Source organism: Lithobates pipiens, unplaced genomic scaffold, assembly GCF_037356315.1.
Source record: "Lithobates pipiens isolate NorthernLeopardFrog02 unplaced genomic scaffold, aLitPip1_a1.2 Scaffold_1, whole genome shotgun sequence".
Lineage (NCBI taxonomy): Eukaryota > Metazoa > Chordata > Amphibia > Anura > Ranidae > Lithobates > Lithobates pipiens.
Genome location: NW_027507685.1, coordinates 168,598,454 through 168,617,222, shown reverse-complemented (window position 1 = coordinate 168,617,222; position 18,769 = coordinate 168,598,454). Strand labels below are relative to the sequence as shown.

Here is an 18,769-nt window from a genome sequence, read left to right as displayed (position 1 = left end):
CCTCTCAGGAGAAAGGATCGGATTGTCTCTGGAGATACTGACGGCTCCAGTAAGCGGTGGAGACAACTGGGATGAGGCGGGGGGGTCACCTCTCCCGCCACCGATAAAAGGGATATTGTGGCGAATCCACTGCAGAGACCACTTTTTTTTATGAAGCGGACCGCCCGCCGTTTAAAAAAAATACCAGGGTTATGACAGCTATCTTCTGCCATAACCCCGGTATTTAACAATCAAAATACCAACGTATACCGATGGTGTGGTCCGGAAGTGCTTAAACTGCGTAGAGGCTTCTTTACTATCAGAATGTAAGGATGTGGAATTCTCTTCCACAAGCAGTGGTATCAGCGGGGAGTGTCGATAATTTCCTTAACCTTAACGACCAAAAATACAGGGGTATAAAATGTACTATTAACACACACACACACACACACACTTAAACAGTGTAAAAATACATAAAATCAAGTAAAATAAGTAAGAAAAGAAAATTGAAAACGCCCTGTCCCGATGAGCTCGCGCACAGAAGTGAATACATACGTGAGCAGTGCCCGCATATGAAAACGGTGGTCAAACCACACATGTGAAGTATCAGCGCGATCATTAGTGTGAGAGCAACAATTCTAGCCCTAGATCTCCTCTGTAACTCAAAACATGCAACCTGTAGACTTTTTTTTAAACATCGCCTATGGAGATTTTTGAGTGTAAAAGTTTGACGCCATTCCATGAGCGGGCACAAAAAGTAAATAAAAAAAAAAAAAAGTGTGCTTGTAAGACCGCTGCGCAAATACGGTGTGAAAAAAAAAGTATTGCAATGGCCGCCATTTTATTCTGTAGGGTGTTAGAAAAAAAATGTTTGGGGGTTCTTAGTAATTTTCTAGCAAAAAGAACTGTTTTATACCTGTAAACACCAACATCTCAAAACGAGGCTGGCCTTTAAGTGGTTAAAATCTGACCCCTGTTTTACCAGCAGGTCAGAAAAAGCAGATCCCCTCTGATGCTAATCAATGAATTGGCCCGGTGTGGAACTCCTAATCACTCCGTTTCACCCTCTCTCAGCTCAGCTCTACGAGGACCCTCAACTTTCCGCAACTGCAGAAGCCGCCCTGCATACCCTTCAGTAACGGCGTAGGGCTGTAGAGGACTATGTCGCTGAATTCCGCCGTTGGCATACAGATACGGACTGGAACGATGCGGCCCTCCGTTACCAGTTTTGTATGGGGCTCTCTGACCCCCTAAAAGATGAACTGGCTCGTGTTGGAATTCCACAAACCTTGGATGCCTTGATTAACCTTGCCATTCAAATTGATCGGCGGCTGAGGGAGCAAAGAGCTGAAAGAGGTGATGGGTCTACTCGCCCCTCCTGGATATTGCCTAGGGTTCCTAACTACTCCCATCTGGCTCCCACTCATAGTCCAGCTCCGGCACCTGACACTCCTGAACCCATGCAGGTTGGAGTTCTTTGCCCTGCTCTCACGATGGAGGAACACCAACGTCGTCGGGTCAACAACTTATGCCTTTATTGTGGAGAACCTGGGCACTATGTCAGGAACTGCCCTACCAAGCTCTGTAAGTGCATGTCTGTCTCTTCTGGCACTACTACTGCTTGGCTTAAGACCTCCTCTCACCTCGCCCTTTCTGTCTCGTTGCAGCACCCAGGAAGGACTTTGCAAGTCTCCACTATCATTGACTCTGGGGCTTGTAGTTGCTTTATGGACTCTTCTTTTGCCAGTAAACATCGAATCCCTCTGCTGTACTAGGCCCAAGGACTTTCTATCCACCTGGCTGATGGTTCAACAATAAAATCTGGACCAGTTATACAAGAGACTGCTCTCCTTTCAGTTACTATCTCCAACCTGCACCAAGAACTGCTTCGTTTGGACATTATCTCATCTCCATCATTTCCTATCATTCTTGGCATGCCATGGCTGCAGGCCCACAACCCTGCTATAAACTGGCTCACTGGTGAGATCGCGTTCCTATCTCTGTATTGCCAGCAGTACTGTATCCTGAAGAGTTCTAGTGAACCTTCTGCTCTATTATGTCTGGACTCTGATTCTGAGCTTCGCCGGGCAGTTGCCGAAGTGTATCATGACTACCTAGACGTCTTTAGTAAAAAGGGGGTAGAAGCCTTGCCTCCCCATCGGGCATATGACTGCCCCATTGAGGTTCTTCCCAGAGCTGAAGTTTCCTTTGGCAGAATTTTCCCACTGACCAAATTGGAACAAGAGACCTTGAAAATTTACATTGACAGAAACCTGAAGAAGGGTTTCATTCCACTTCCCCAGCAGGTGCTGGCATCTTTTTTGTGGAAAAAAAAGACCATACCCTTGGCCCCGTATAGACTATTGAGAACTAAACAAAATAACAGTTAAAAACCAGTACCCGCTTCCTCTGGTACCAGAGTTATTTCAGAGATTGGGAACTGCCACTACTTTCACTAAGCTGGACCTCAGAGGGGCCTACAATCTGGTCCGTATCAGAAGCGGGCGTGAGTGGAAGACAGCATTTCGCACCCGTTTCGGGCACATTGAATACTTGGTGTTGGCCTTTTGGGTTGTATAATGCCCCCGCTACATTTCAGTATTTCATAAATGATGTCTATTTGGATCTGTTCGTCATAGTCTACTTAGATGACATCCTCATTTTCTCCCCTTCTCTGGACTCACCGTAAACATGTTAATTGTGTCCTAGCCCGGCTCGACAACACGGATTGTACGCCAAGGCTGAGAAATGTGCCTTTGAGCAAGAAAGCATCCCATTTTTGGGCCTAATCATTTCTGTAGAAGGAATAAAGATGGATCCACAGAAGATTTCCGCAATTCTTGAGTGGCCAGCCCCCACAGACAAGAAAGGGGCAATTTTTATAGAAAATTCATCAAGGGGTTCTCCGCTATCATCTGCCCTATAACGCAACTAACCAAGCAAGGGGTGCATTTTCATAGGTCCCCGGAAGCTCAGGCCGCTTTTGAGTCCCTCAAAAGACTGTTCACTTCCGCTGATGTCTTGAAACATCCTGATTCTGCCCTGCCATTTGACCTGGAGGTACACACCTCAGAAATCGCTGTTGGAGCTGTTCTTTCCAGCGACAAGGGACCAAAGCCTTGCTATTTCCAGTTGCCTTCTTTTCCTGCAAACTGTCCCCCGCAGAGAGGAATTATGATGTAGGTGATCAGGAATTATTGGCCATAAAATCTGCCCTGGAAGAATGGCGATACATTTTGGAAGGAGCTGCTCTTCCTATCCTGATTTACACATACCACAAGAACCTTGAATACCTGAAGTCCGCAAAGAGACTGAGACTGCGACAAGCCAGGTGGGCCCAGTTCTTTTCCAGGTTCTCGTTCCATGTCACCTATCGGCCGGGCTCCAAAAACACGAAACCCGATGCCCTCTCCAGGATGTTCCACAAATCCAAGGACACTTCGCCTCCTGACACTATCCTGGCCTCGGGGAACTTTCTCTTGCTACAGGAAGACCTGCTCACATGGATTAAGCAAGCCTCAATTGGATCGGCACCCGCCGTAGGAGCAGATCTACAGGCTAGGGATGGACTGTTTTGGGAGCAAAATCTTTGTATCTGAAGGCTTACGGGTGTCAATTTAGAATTGACTTTGCCTTGACCATGTACTGGCAGGCCACTTTGGTGTCACTAAAACTGCTGATCTTGTCCAGCGAACCTTCTGGTGGCCCCAAGTACTTAAAGACTGTAAGAATTAAGTGGAGTCCCTCACCACCTGTGCTTGAAACAAGACCAGAAGGTCCAGAGCCTGGGGATTATTGAAACCCCTGCCCATTCCGCACAGGCCGTGGAAAATGTTGTCTAAGGACTTTATTGTCGACCTACCCCCGGGGGAAGGGCATACTGTCATCTTTGTGGTGGTAGATCGACTGTCCAAAATGGCCCATTTCATCCCGATGAAGGGTACTCCCTCGGCTTCCGAAACAGCACAAATGTTTGTCAGAGAAATAATTAGACTCCATGGAATCCCAGCCAATATAGTTTCTGACCGCGGAGTGCATTTTACCTCACGATTCTGGAGAGCTCGGTGTAAAGCCCTGGGAATTGCACTATCATTCTCCACCGCTTACCACCCTCAGGCGAATGGTCGGACCGAGAGGCCCAACCAGACCCTTGAGCAATATCTGTGTTGTTTTTCATCCTTTTCTCAAGATGACTGGGTCACACTGCTCCTTTTGGCTGAATTGGCCTACAATAATTCCATGCATTCCGCTACAAAGGAAAGTCAGTTTTTTGCTAATTACGGTTTCCATCCAGCCTTTCTTCCCAACTCTATTCCTGAATGTTCTGTGCCAGCGGACCTGGAAACAATATTTTTTTTTTTTTCTCTAACAATCACTTATTACAGAAAACCATGGCAAAATCCCAGGAGCAAAATAAAGTGTTTGACAGGAAGAAACAGGGTGAAATGGTGCTTGAACCTGGTAACCGTGTATGGTTGTCCACTGCAAATCCCTCCAGGAAGTCGGGTCCCAAATTCTTGGGCCCTTTTCCTGTAAAAAGGAAAATTAACGAGGTGGCTTATGAGCTAGAGCTCCTGGATTCACTCAAGATCCATCCTGTTTTTTTCACGTTTCCCTGCTGAAACCCATTTGAAATCGAAGCTATCTTGGATTGTAGGAAAAGGAATAATTAAGCCCAATTCTTGATCAATTGGAAAGGCTATGGCCCCGAAGAGAATTCTTGGGATCCTGAGCAAAACATCCATGCAAAAAGTTCAATCCAAGCTTTCAAGAGATCCCAACCTGAAATATGGGCCTGGTTGGGCATCCGGAGGCTGCCCCTTAAAGGGGGGGAGGCAATGTCAGGAAGATCCTGCCAGCAAAAGACAGTCTGGGCCTTCCGCTGCGCGTTCGTGGTGCGCGCGTTGGCGCCAGACGGGCTATTTAATTCTGTCTGTCACATTGAGATCTTTGCTGTCTGATCTACAGCGTGTGAGCCTGACCCTGAAAACCTGTCTCCTGTGATTTCTTACCTGGCTTGTCTACCTACCATCCCTGCTATCTGCCTGCACCTGATCTTGGCCTGCCTGACTACTCTTCTGCTTGACCCTCTGGTACCTCTGCTGTCTGCCTGATTACCGACCCGGTTTCTCAGACTATCCTCCTGCTTGCTCCTTTGGTAAATCCACTGACCGTCTGATCACCGACCCGGCCTGTCTGACTACCCTGCTCCCAGCATCCTGGTTCCTGGTGCCTGTCTGCTGACCAGCTTCCAGTTGTTAGTCCAACTCCTGCCTGCAGTCCAGCTTCAGCCTGAGTTCCTGCTCCAGAGTCCTGGTTCTTGGTTCCTGCTGCCGACCTGCTGCTCTGTTCCAACCTGCTGCACCCGCCTGCTGATCCAGCTCCTTCTTGGTCACAGCCTGTCCCCTGATCTTGTTGAAGGTTCCGCTACACAGTGCTTCCTGGGTTCCAGATCCATCCGCTACTGTTGATCCTGCCAGGCACTTGTGTCACTCCTGACTCTTGTGCTTCCTGTATACTCTACCAGGGCCCTCGAGTCTGAGCCGCAAGAGAGGTCTCTTCCTGCAGGTCGGGCTCTTCCACTAGGTACGTGAAACATAGTTACATAGTAAGGTTGAATAAAGGCACCAGTCCATCTAGTTCAACCTGAGTGTCTACAATTGTCCCTATCCCTGTACATTATACACTCACATTGGTCCCTACCCTCAAGGAGCCCACAATCGAAGGTCCCCATTCATATACTAGGGCCAATTTTGGATAGAAGCCAATTAACCTACCTGCATGTCTTTGGAGTGTGGGAGGAAACCGGAGTACCCGGAGGAAACCCAACCAGGCACAGGGAGAACATGCAGGTAGTGTCATGGTTGGGATATGAACCAGCGACCCTTTTTACTGCTAGGTGAGAGTACTAACCACTACACCACTGTGACTCCTCCCTCTATACGTGTTACGTCAAATGGACGTGCCTTCATCAGTAAGGGCCCCTGATCGATGATCGATCTGATATGGTCTTTTTGGTGCTGGATGCCATAAAGACTTCAATACAGCCTCTGGGCTGTCCTTGAGAAGTTCCAGATGGGTCTTACTTTTTGTAAATGGGTGCAATTACTCTACGCTGCCCCAAAAGCATGCATCAGGCTTAATGAGCTGCAGTTTCCTCCCAACTTGCTCAGAGGCACTAGGCAGGGATGTATCCTCTCACCCCTTCTCTTTGCCATCACGATAGAGCCCTTGGACTGTCTACTCAGGAGTTCCTTGACTGTCATAGGATGCACAATCATCCAATCAGATTTTCCTCTAGGAGGTGATCAAGCTCCTCTTCCCTTGCATATGTTGAGAGGCCCTGTCTGACTGATATCCCAAATCAAAAATCTCACCTGTTCCTGATGTTGGGAGCTCCAATTGTTTGGTTCCTGGGTCCGTTTTTTTCTGAGACGTCCACAGGGCAGTCCTGGAGAAGACTATCGAGATGTAGCATGGTCTCGCAGACAATTGGGGGGCACCCAAGACAGCGCAGCAACCCAAGAGGCTGTCTCCAGCACAAATCCCTGTGGATCTGGTGGAATACCACCTGAAGCAGCAGTCACACCTGGTTTCCCAGCCAATGCACCAGAGTAATGTAGCAACAAACTAACAAACTGCTCAGTTTTGTTGGGATAGCAGAAATAATGCTGCAATAACAGATTCAGGAATACAAACTGTTTATTTTACTAGCAAAAAGTACTCGGCAGGACTCCTGTCCAAATGACCAAGTGGCCCTTGGTCTTTTGGACAACCCTAGGGGCTTTTATAACATATGTATACCAGCTTTTGCATCACAATTACATATTCAGAACTCTTTATGTATTTGTTTCTGGGCAACTTAAACTGAACTAATTTTGTTTTGCACATAACATTTTGCAGTTTACTAAATATATTGCTAGCTTCTGCTAGCCAAAAGGTCCCCACTAAGTTTCACAATTACTGTGAGCAGCTAACTTCCTCTTACCTGTCTGGCAAACGGCTATTCATGGCATTTACAGGAAAATAAGGAAGGGGGGTTTGATGTAGGTGTTTTTTGAAGTTCTCTATTCCTTAAAAAAAAAAAACATTTAATCTGAAACAACCATTTTGTTAGTCTTCATCTTATTCAAGTTCAGCCATATTACTTAAACTGGGCTGCTATCACACTCTATCATGTTTGCTTTTTCCTATGCTTAGTAATGAGAGGTTCGGCATACTTTTTCTTTCCCAGTAGCAGATCATCATCCAAAATATCAAACTCTCATCCGAAAATGGCACAAACCCTGGCTTTACTAACAGGTTTACGGTCCTTCCTTTTCCTTAAGGCATTAATTGATTTGGTCATGAGGGCTGCATTCCGCTCTTGCAAATCATCAGCCCGACTAGCAGTTGAATGAACATAGTCTGAAGCAACTGCTAGCTGGTCTTTTAATACCTTAACTTCTGCCTTTGCCTTCTCCCTTCTCTGTGATTCAGTATAGAGAGCATGAAGAAAGTACCAACCCACTATGGACACTGCCCTCTTCTCTGCTTTACTTAAATCCAACCCCTTAAGGCTAAAATCTACAAAATGATCTGAGATTTTATCACCCCAAGTCTTATTCAAGAAAGAAGCATTCTTTGCAAATTCTTTAGCAAGAGGCACCTGCTCATTGTCTCTGACCCAGATAGGTAAGCTGCACACTCCCTTATGGGCACCAGAATCCTCTGCAGCCTTGCTTTTCCTAAAGAGCTTACACAGCATGTTTACCTAAAACAAGCTACACAATACACCACAGATAAAAACAGGTCTGCTTCAGTTGATCTTTAGCGTAATATATCACGGCAGAAGTCCCCACTTGTTATGCTTGCGTTTATCTAGCAAGATCAGTATAAGCAAGGAAACTCAGATCTCTGCAGTGTGTAAATGTGCTTTTACTAATCAAAAATGCTGTACATACAAAACTATTACAATATTAGGAATACAGTACAAAACTGACAGATATCTATAGCAAATTAACAGCCTAGTAAACAAGCAGAAATTATGGTCTGAATTAGAAATACACTTAAAAGTTACTTAAAGCGGATTCCTACCCAAAGATTTTACTTCCGCTTATCCGGTCCCCACGTGTCACATCAGGCACCATTCAGGGGGAGTAGAAACCTGTCTAATGCAGGTATTTTCTCCCACTTCCGGCGATAGATCGTCGCAGAATCCGCTTCCGGCCCCTCTTTTTTTTGGGAGCAGTGATTTTACTAATGCTTAAAGTGAAACAATAAAAGTGAAATATTCCTTAAAATTTCGTACCTGGGGGGTGTCTATAGTATGCCTGTAAAGTGGAGCATGTTTCCTGTGTTTACAACAGTCACGGCACAAAATTAAATTTCTAATTTAAAACTACTCGCAGCTGAAAAAAATGGCATGAGATTCCTCCACAGTCCATTACCAGGCCTTTGAATATGAAGTATGAATATTAAGGGGAACCCAGAACCAAAATTGAAAAAAATATATTGCGTGGGGGTCCCCCCATTTCCATACCAGGTCTTTCAGCTCTGGTATGGATATAAAGTGGAACCTTGCACCAAAATGTAAAAAAAAATGATGTGGGGGTCCCCCTCAAAATTCATACCAGACCCTTCAGGTCTGATATGGATTTTAAGGGGAACCCTGCGCCAAATTTAAAAAAAAAATGGTGTGATGGCGTGGATGCCCCCCCAAAAATCCATACCAGACCCTTATCTGAGCATGCAACCTGGCAGGCAACAGGAAAGGAGGGGGATAAGAGAGACCCCCCCCCCGAATTATATCAGGCCACATGCTCTCAACATGGGGAGGGTGCTTTGGGGTATCGGCCCCACCAAATGCTGATGGGGTCTCATTCCCACAACCCTTTACTGGTGGTTGTGGTAGTCTGCTGGCGGGGGACTTATCTGAAACTGGAAGACCCCCTTCAACAAGGGGACCCCTATATCCCCCCCATGTGAAATGGTAACGGGGTACAAATGTACCCCTACCATTTCACAAAAAAAGTGTGAAAAGGGTCAAAATGACATGACACGGCTTGGAACAAGTCTTTATTAAAAAATAAAAATAATAAAAATATCCCACGACGTCCATTTATCTTCTAATTCTCTCACTCCAACGGACCAGAAAAAAAACCCTGCACGCAGCCACCAATCCACCTCCATGGGAGGCATCTGCTGTAATGACTGTCCTCTCAGGTGACAGTTCTTTTAGAACTGAGGGCGGGGACACACCGGACGTCCCTGGGAGACCCCGTCCCCCTCTGACGCACGGGGATATCCCTATGTGAAATTGTACCCCGTTAGCATTTCACACAGGGGGGAGGCTTGGATCTGAGGGTCCCCTTGTTAAAGGGGGCTTCCAGATTTTTATAAGCCCCCTGCCCGCAGACCCCCACAACCACCGGGCAAGGGTTGTGGGGATGAGGCCCTTTTCCCCATCAACATGGGAACAAGGTGCTTTGGGGGACCGCTACCCCAAAGCACCCTCCCCATGTGGCCTGGTACAGTTCAAGAGGGGGGAGGCACTCTCTCGTCCCCACCTCTTTTATCAGGGTTTGGTATGGATTTTTGGATCATTTTGGTGCGGGGTTCCCCTTAATATCCATACCAGACCTAAAGGGCCTTTTGTGGAATTTGGGGGGACACCAACACATTTTTTTTTTTTTTGGTTCGGGTTTCCCCTTAATAATCATACCAGACCCAAAGGGCATGGTAATGGACTGTGGGGGAATCCCATGTTGTTTGACTTTTATTTTATGTGTATTGCCAGGACCAACAATTCATGTCATTTTGTGCAGGAACTGTTGTAAACATGGGAAAAATGCACCACTTTACAGGCATACTATAGACACCCCCAAGGTACAAAATTTAAAGGAATATTTCACTTTTATGGTTTCACTTTAAGCATCATTAAAATCACTGCTCCCAAAAAACTGCAGTTTTTAAAACTTTTTTTTTTTTTGCATTGATACATGTCACTTGCATATAAGCCTTTAGAATTAGCACTTTTGATTATTCATGTCCCATAGACTTTAATGGTGTATGCGTGTTCGAACTAATTTTTTGCCTGTTCGCATGTTCTGTTGCGAACCGGGGGGTGTTTGGCTCATCCCTAGTTAGGACATGCAACGTGACTCATGCATGCACAGTAGGGAACCAGGCTGTGAAATCACTTCCTGATTTCCTTACTGAAGATTCTGAGGCCTGAGGGACAGGTCGGCTTAGGGTGAGGACATCGTGTGCACCCTGGACAGGTACGTGTCCTTATTTTAAAAGTCAGCAGCATTTGTAGCTGCTGAGTTAATTTTAGTTTTTTTCCGGCGGTACTCCGCTTCAACTTTGGTTACTGTGAGTTTGTGATCTCCATTGACAACTCATACTCAGGCTTTCTTCTTTTGGAGATCAGGTACGTTCTTCTTGGCTGGTTAAAACGCAACACGAGGTGATCCAGGTCCTGAAACATATTGAACAAACAAGATTATATTGTATCAGCGTTTGCTGATGCCTTTCTTTTTTACATTGCATAACCCCTAACCTCCTAACCCAACCTTTTGTTTATGTAATTCACTGAATAATGTCTGACCACAAGTGTTAGCAGCAACACTTTATTGATATAGTGAACTAGCAGTGCACTGGTGATTGTTGCTTTTTTTTAATTTTTTTTTTTAAAGGTATCACTTAAACTTCAAACTTTATGCATTAATCGATGACTAATATGGTATAGCACTCTACTACTGCTGAAGATTAATTAATAACTGCTCTGATAATTTAGCAGTTGGAACTGAGACTTTGTGTAAGAGTAAATGCCATTTTTGCTGAACAGCCTGATGAATAAATAGTGGATCTACTGGTACGAACAACATGTAATAAAATGATGTTTCAAAATATCAGTGAATCATGCTGCTGGAAGTGATAAAGCCATTGAAAAACTCATGGGCACCAGCCTATATACTTTGTGATGATTGAGAGCATAGTCATACTGTACATGTAAACACAGTGTATAGCTGTATTTATTTTATTCTTTAAAATTACATTTTTATTCTTATCTGTTTTCTGGATAGCCCCACTCCAGACATTGAATGGCTACCTCTCACTGGTAATATGGACCCTAGTCACCGTCGTTTTGATGAATATAAGAAGATCCTTCGTATTGAAAATGTGAATGAAGATGATGATGGAGAGTATGAGTGTATTGCCAAAAACTCAGAAGGGGAAGTCCGACACAAATACATTGTTACAGTGGAGTGTAAGTCTCAAGTTATGTTACTAAATAAATTATAGATCTGATATTACAGTTAATAAAATGTAAAATGTTAAGATATTGGGGAAAAAAAGGCGCACACACAAGGAGATTACCGCAAAGTGTTTATGTAGAGAGGCTTTTTAAGTACACATCTTGGCTTAAATTGTTGGTGAGATATCAGTACTTCTGTTGTTGTTTAACCTTTTTGGACAAATGTAACAGTTTTTAACATATATTGAAGGTTATTATATATTCTTTTAAAGGTAAGGTAAGATGATGTTAACATGTTGCCATTGGTAATTTTTACGTACCTAGGTGCAGAGCATGGGATGATGAGGGTGGCGCTTTTTACCAAGGTACTGCGGTGCTGGTGGATGGCACTACCTCCTCACAAGTACGCCTTTGTCTGGCGGGCAGACTCTGATCCTCATCTGAGGCTGTCAGTGTTCCACTGCTTGGGACAGGCTTGTAGTCCATGTCAGACTCACAATCCTAATATGAGGAATTTGACGCAGAGAGCTCCCCATTGCTCTCCTCGGCCGCAAGAATATTGTATGCCTCCTCAGCTGAAAATAATCTTTGTGACATTCTTAGTGATCACAAATGGCACTGATATGTGGCACTGATGAAACGTGACACTGGCAGATTGACAGATGGCACTGATGTGGCAGGTGGCACTGACAGGTTACACTGATGTGGCAGGTGACACGGACAGGTGGCACTGATGTGACAGATGGCACTGAGATGGCACTGATGACAGATGACACTGTGACACTAACAGTGATGAGCACTGTGGCACTGTATGGGCACTGATGTGTGTTTTCACTTATAAAATGTACTTGCACAAAACCATTGGCACTCACAGATGCAGCACAGATCCTCTCTCTCCTCACATGTGGTCTCTGTGTGAGGAGAGAGAGCCGGCAATGAGAGATGATCTCATATGTTTACACTTGAGATCATCTCTCATTGGCAGCTCTGATCGCGCTGTAAACGACAATGGGAGTGAGCATGAGTGAGGAGTGAGAGCATGGTGCAGCTCTCCCCCTCCCCACCCTGCCTAGCTTGAGCCTGCCACTCTGACCCTCTACTCCCTGGGCTCCCTGATATTGGCTTATGGCCCCCTCTACCTCATTTTTGGGTGGCCTCCTTGCTTGTGCGGACACCGCTTACCTGCTCGGCATTCACCGATTTTGGGGCTCCGGTATCTGTCGGGCTGGAGCGTGGCCCCGTTAACGCTGGCAAGCTATTGGTGGAGAAGGGTCTGAGAATCTTGCAGAGGATCTTGCGAGATCTTGAATGGCATCTGCATTGCCAGAACACCGCTGCTACTGCCAAGATAGAAGGTCTCGGGATCCCCTTATGCTGATGTCACTCCACACCGCAGAGGTAAAAACTTTGGCTATGAGACCTGCCGGTTGGTGCTCCAGGCTCATGTTGTGTTACAGACAATCCAGAGAGACCCCCCCTTTGGATTTGCGGTGAGGTCCCGACTTTATATTGATTAAATTTGCTGCCCTGTTCTAATTAACTTAATAATATATAGAATTGATCTGAACTAGCAAACAAGCGCTGCTGAGAGTGCATTTACTTTGACCCTTGCCTTTATATGCTTAGTTATACATGCAGGCTTTGTCTTTCTGCTCAATTACAACCTATATCTCCTAATGCTGGGGGAATGACTGAGCTGCGATTTTAGCAGGTTGAGCTGGACTTGGACTGTCTGGCTTCTTTTTTTTTTTTCTCCATGGGGGTGGGGGTGCTTCTTGAGTAATAGCCAAGCTGTTGAGCAAATTAGCCATGTCAAGGAAAAGACCACAAGAGGAGCACTTACCCCAGGAAAGGCAGCCGATAACTCTCTGTGAAGGATAAAAGTATGCAGATGGCATCGGCCGTAGCTACGAAAATAGAGCGATTTGCCCATTCTGCACCGGTTTCACCTAGCAAACGGAGCTCCCAGCAACCAGAAGTTCCGATTAAAGACCATAAAAACCCTGCGGTAGACAGAAGGATCCAGGGGGGCACCTGGTTTAGCTTATCCAATCCCTCAACCCCTACTACCAATAAGACTGCCAGCACTAAGGGTTCGGGGGGAGGTAAATCCTTAAATGCCACCTCAAATGTAGTTGCAACTGATGCACCAGCATCCGCAACCTCCTGCTGCCCGGCAACTGTAGCATTAGAAGCTGAGCCTACTCTACGAGAGATATTAAACACAATCAAGGAGTGTAAGGAGTTTATTTCTACTCTTGATGGCCAACTAAGTTGTATCAAGGAGGAGTTATTATCTGAGACAAGAACTGTGTAAAACCGTCCACAGGACCTCTGATCTTGAAGAACGTGTAAGCCTTGTGGAGGATGAAATGAATCCCATGAGGCATGACATTAAATGGCTAAATGATACAATAAAGAACCAAGCCGACAAGCTAGATGAGATGGAAAACAGGAATCAAAAAGAAGAATATAAGAATTATAGGCCTTCCGGAGCATAGTGAGGGCCCTAACTTGATATCTTTGCTAGAGGGGTGGCTTAGAGATACATTTGGAGAAACTTCTTTTAGCTCCATGTTTTTGATAGAGCGAGCACATTGGTCCCCCTCAAGAATTCAACATAGGGGCAAACGCCCCAGGCCGATACTGATGAGAATTCTTAACTATAATGATAAGGTGCTCCTGCTGCATAAAGCTAGGGAAATGGGCAACATTAGATTCGAGGGGGCCAGGATCTCCTTCTACCCTGATTTCTCACACGATCTTCAGAGACATAGAGCGGAATTCACTCCAATCAAGTGAGACATGATCAAGTATAAAATTAAATATGTCCTTTTATATACCCAGCTCGCTTGCGAGTGACGGCAGCTGGGGGAACCTTTTTTTTCAATACTCCGAGGGAGGCAGCTACATAGCGCGAGGAAAACAAAAAGAACTTTTAAAATCTGTCTTACATAGATAGACATTAGCAGGAAATTAGTTAGACCTGGAGGGGGTCATAGATAGGAGGGGATGGGGGTGTGTGAGAATAGGAAACAATGTGTCCTAAGTATATGCTTTTTTTCCCCTCCATTTTGATGCACGTTTCCCCCCCCCCCCTTTTCTTTATTATAGGAGGGGAAGGGGGGGGGGGTGAGATTGCACCGGGTGAGTTTAAAATGTTGATGGGTAGGACTGTTAGGGGGCAGCTCAGCCCCCTATCTTTGATGCAAAATATACCAATATTATATACACTTAAAAAGATTATTTTAAGGAAGTGGTGTAAGGAATTCAAGAAGGTCACAGGGGAACCCCTAGGGGGTAGCTCTGATGGGCAAAGGGGGAGAGTGGGAGGGTTGGATGGGGGAGACAAGTGTGTGTTGACATCCATGAGTACACAATCAAATAGTCACTATATGGGAGGCAGCTACAAGGGGAAAGCACATGGAAGGGGACACGCACCAAAACAGGGATGGATGTATACTATTGAAGATGGGGATAGTTGGTAAAATTTCACTATCAGCACATTAGTTGGAGGGTGTTCTTATTTTGTATTCAAATTGTTTGTTTTCCCCCTCCTCTATTCTTTTTCTGCTATTACATTAGCCAATGATGAAATACGGCCTCATGAAGATGGGATGCAGGCTAAAATAATAAGTATAGTGTCATGGAATGTGCAGGGTCTGGGCTCTCCGGCCAAGAGGGCTTTGGTAATGTCAGCTTTGTAGGACAAGGGGCCTGGACTAGTATGCCTTCAGGAGACTCACTTGACTGATGAGACGTTCCCGTTGCTCTGCGGCTGGAGATTTTAGTCCCAATACTACTCTGTATACTCATCATACTCAAGAGGGGTGAGTACTTTGATAGACAAGTGTCATTTGCTTGCTACGAGACACGCATAGACAAGATGGGTCGCTATATCTTCCTGCATTTTGCTATTGAGAACAACCCATTTGTGATAGCAAACATCTATATTCCACCCCCATTTAAATTGGAGACCCTTTATGAATTAATAGCATTCATGACTGATAAAGCTGGAGTCCCAGTGATAGCGGTAGGCGACCTTAACAAAGTTTTGGATAGGTCCATGGATAGACTCCCATTAGTAAATTGCCCGGTGCCTGGAGAACAGGGTAGATTAGCTCAGTTTATACAGGAGGTGGGGCTATGCGACGTATGGGGCATAAAGCATCCACTGGAGAGTCAGTATTTTTGCTTTTCAAGTTCTTTTTTGACTTTGTCTAGACTCGGCATGGCCCTAGTAAATCCCAAAGCCCTGGCCCTGATAAGTAAAATAGAATATGGAACATGGGGGATATCAGATCACTCCCCCTTGATGGTGACAGTTGTTGGGGGAAAAGGCTCATGCGAGAGAATGGAGAATTGATCCAGCTTGCTGGAAATAATCGATAATACTGAGGATTTGAAGATCAGACTGCAAGAGTTTATTAATACTAATGTAGGCACTGCACCGGGTGGAGTGGTTTGGGGCTCCTTAAAAGCATTTTTGCGGGGACTTCTTATACAACAAATAGCGAGATCTAAAGGCAAAATGAGGGACAGGGAAGGCGAAGCTAGGAGGGAAGCAATGGTGTCAGAACAACAGTACATCACCAACCCCACTCAGGCTACAAAGGAAGGGTGGCTAGAAAAACAGAACATTTATAAAATGCTTATTATGAGAAAAAAGTAATAAGCAAATATTTAAACGGCAATCTAGTTTTGGGGAAGGCGAAAAAGTGGGCCGAATGTTGTCTTTATTAGTCAGAGCAAATAATCCTCCCTCGATGTTACTGGTGGTCAGGACCCTAAACTATAATAAATACATTTAGGCAATATTACGGGTCACTTTATAGCTCTCCGTAGGGATGTGAGAGGAGGGAAACGGAGGCCTTCCTTAAAAATATAAAAACTCCAACTTTGCCATTAGATGATCAGGCTACTATGGAGACCCCAATTACCTTAGAAGAACTGCGTGAGGCAGTAGCTGAGATGCCAAACTTGAAGTCCCCAGGCCCAGATGGGCTTCCAAGTGAAGCATACAAAAGATATGGCGAGGTTTTGCTTCCAGTGCTACTGAATACACTGCGCCAGGCTGTTTCTGCAGGGTTTCTGCCATATTCAATGACAGAAGCCAATATAGTTGTTATTCCTAAAGAGGGAAAAGATCCTAATGACCCCTCTTCATATCGTCCAATTTTGTCATTATGTACGGATGTAAAAATCTTCATCCTGACCAGTCGGGATTTATCCCGGCTAGATCAACTAGCATAAACATAAGGCAAACTTATTTGAATTTTCAGATCCCAGCAGATGGTGGCAGCTCCAGAGCCATTTTGGCACTGGATGCAGCCAAGGCATTTGATCGCCTTGAATAGGAATACCTGTTCAAAGTGCTTGTAAAGTTCGGATTTGGGCCCCACTTTACCAACTGGGTAAAATTACTCCTTGCTAACCCAAGAGCAAAAATCTGAATTAACAACGACCACTCGGATGTGTTCCACTTGGAGCGGGGTACGAGACAGGGTTGTCCCCTGTCTCCGTCACTCTTTGCTCTCGCAATCGAGCCTTTGGCTATCGCCATCAGAGCCAACTCGAACATACTGGGCTTTAGGAGAGGACTGGAAGAGGACAAGATATCGCTGTTTGCCGACAATGTCTTGTTCTTTCTTGGCGATGTTCAAAATACACTAAAAGAGGTGATAGACACAGTAGAGGGGTGTGGCCATATTTCTGGCTTGGTTGTCAATTGGGATAAATCAGCTTTGCTCCCGATAGATATACAGGCTGATCGCGTTCCAAATGATATACCAAACCTAAAGGTGGTAGAAAAACTGAAATACCTGGGGGTTTGGATAGCTAGGGATGTAACCCTGTACCTTGACAACAACGTAACCCCTTTGCTGTTAAAGATGAAACACAAGGCAGATGTGTGGAGTCATCTTCCCCTCTCGGTGGCGGGATGCCGCAGCGTTATAAAAATGATTTGGTTACCCCAGATTTTATACTTTCTTCATAACGCACCGTTATGGGTAGGCCTTAAGTGGTTTAGGAAGGTAGAATCTCTATTTAGAGACTTAATGTGGAAAAAAGGTCAGTCTAGGATTCGTTTGCAGGCATTGCAGCTCCCGTTGGAGGATGGGGGGTTGGCGATTCCTCACTATAGACTGTAGTTTTTGGCCTCCCAAATACAGCATATATTAGGGGGAGGGGCCCCGAAGGGAGGTTGTCCTAGTGAAACGTTGATGTTGGCAGGCTGCCCACACAACACCCTAGTCGAGGCCTTGGAGGCAAATTCATTTGCTGTACGTTGTCCCACGATAAATTTAATTGTCAAATTATGGCAAACAATGAGAGCCCTGTTGGGATATCAGGGGGTATCAGAGTTGCCCCCCCGCGGGACAATAAGAATCTGGTTGAACTATCTAAAGTTTAAAGATCTAGGGAATGGGCGTCCCAAGGGATTACTGGAGTAAGTCAGTTATTTGAAGGCAACGTCATGAAATCATTTTCTGACTTGAAACAAGAATTTAATTTATCAAATGGCTCATTCTACAAATATCTGCAGGTCAGACATGCAGTCCAGACGCAATTTGGATCCCAGAGGGCCCAGTGGACCCGAATTCCAATTCTTATACAAATAATGTCCCTGGTATCAGCCAAGGGAGTAATATCTAGCTTGTATTCCAGACTTGGAGAAGTAGTATTGGATCATGGGTAGTCCAATTAAGAATAGGGCAAGTTGGGAGCAGAAAGTTGGGCCACTGTTAAATGCGGAATGGGATTTGATTCTTAAACAGAACACACTTGTTTCAATCTCTTCCATAGAGTACCACACCTTTACTTTCTTTACCGTGTATATTATACTCCCAAGAAAATGTTTAAGATGGGATTGCGAGCCAATGACCAGTGTCTTAGATACGGTTCAACGGGTAATTTTATCCATATGTTTTGGAGGTGCCCAAAGCTTTTTAGATATTGGAGGAGTATAACGGATGAGATAAATAAAACTTTTGAGATTGCCATGGATATAATGGTTAGGATTTGCCTTCTAGGCCTTCTCGAATGTTGTAGCATCTCAAAAAATTTTTTTTAAAACCAGTTCTAAGGTGCCTATTTCTTGCAAGGAAGTTGATAGCACAATATTGGCAAGAGCGTTTACCCCGTCATTCGAGATGTGGATGACGGGGGTAAATCTAATAGTAGGAAACGAGAGAGTCTTCTTTATAAAGCAAGGAAACCTCAGCAAGTTCACAAGATTGTGGGGTCCTTGTATGGAAAGAGTGGGGATCTCCCCCTAAACAATAAATGAAACGTCAGACCTGACCATAATGACTGCACGAGCTCCCTTAGTTCTGAGTTTTTCCTGTTTTTTCTTTTTTTTGTTCTTTTCCCTTTTCTTCTTTTTTTTTTTTTCTCTTTTGTCCCGTTCCTTTGTGTTTTTTGCCTTTTCCTTCTTTTGCTTTTCTTTTTTCTTTTCTTTTTTTACCTCTGGTTGGCTCCCCTTCTCCCCTCACTGTCGACTTTGGGGGGGATAATGTGGGGGAAGTGGGAAGAGTGGAGAAAAAT

General features: G+C 45.0%; 1 protein-coding gene across 6 annotated transcripts in view; it reads left to right on the top strand.

Moving 5' to 3' along the window:
* L1CAM (L1 cell adhesion molecule) overlaps window positions 1-18,769 on the top strand; it is a 671,411-nt gene that overhangs the window by 298,413 nt on the left and 354,229 nt on the right. For all 6 annotated transcript variants that reach the window (XM_077478852.1, XM_077478851.1, XM_077478850.1 and 3 more), the window contains one exon: window positions 11,049-11,233. In XM_077478852.1, coding sequence (XP_077334978.1) covers window positions 11,049-11,233 — 185 coding nt within the window. The remainder of the gene's footprint in view (window positions 1-11,048; window positions 11,234-18,769) is intronic.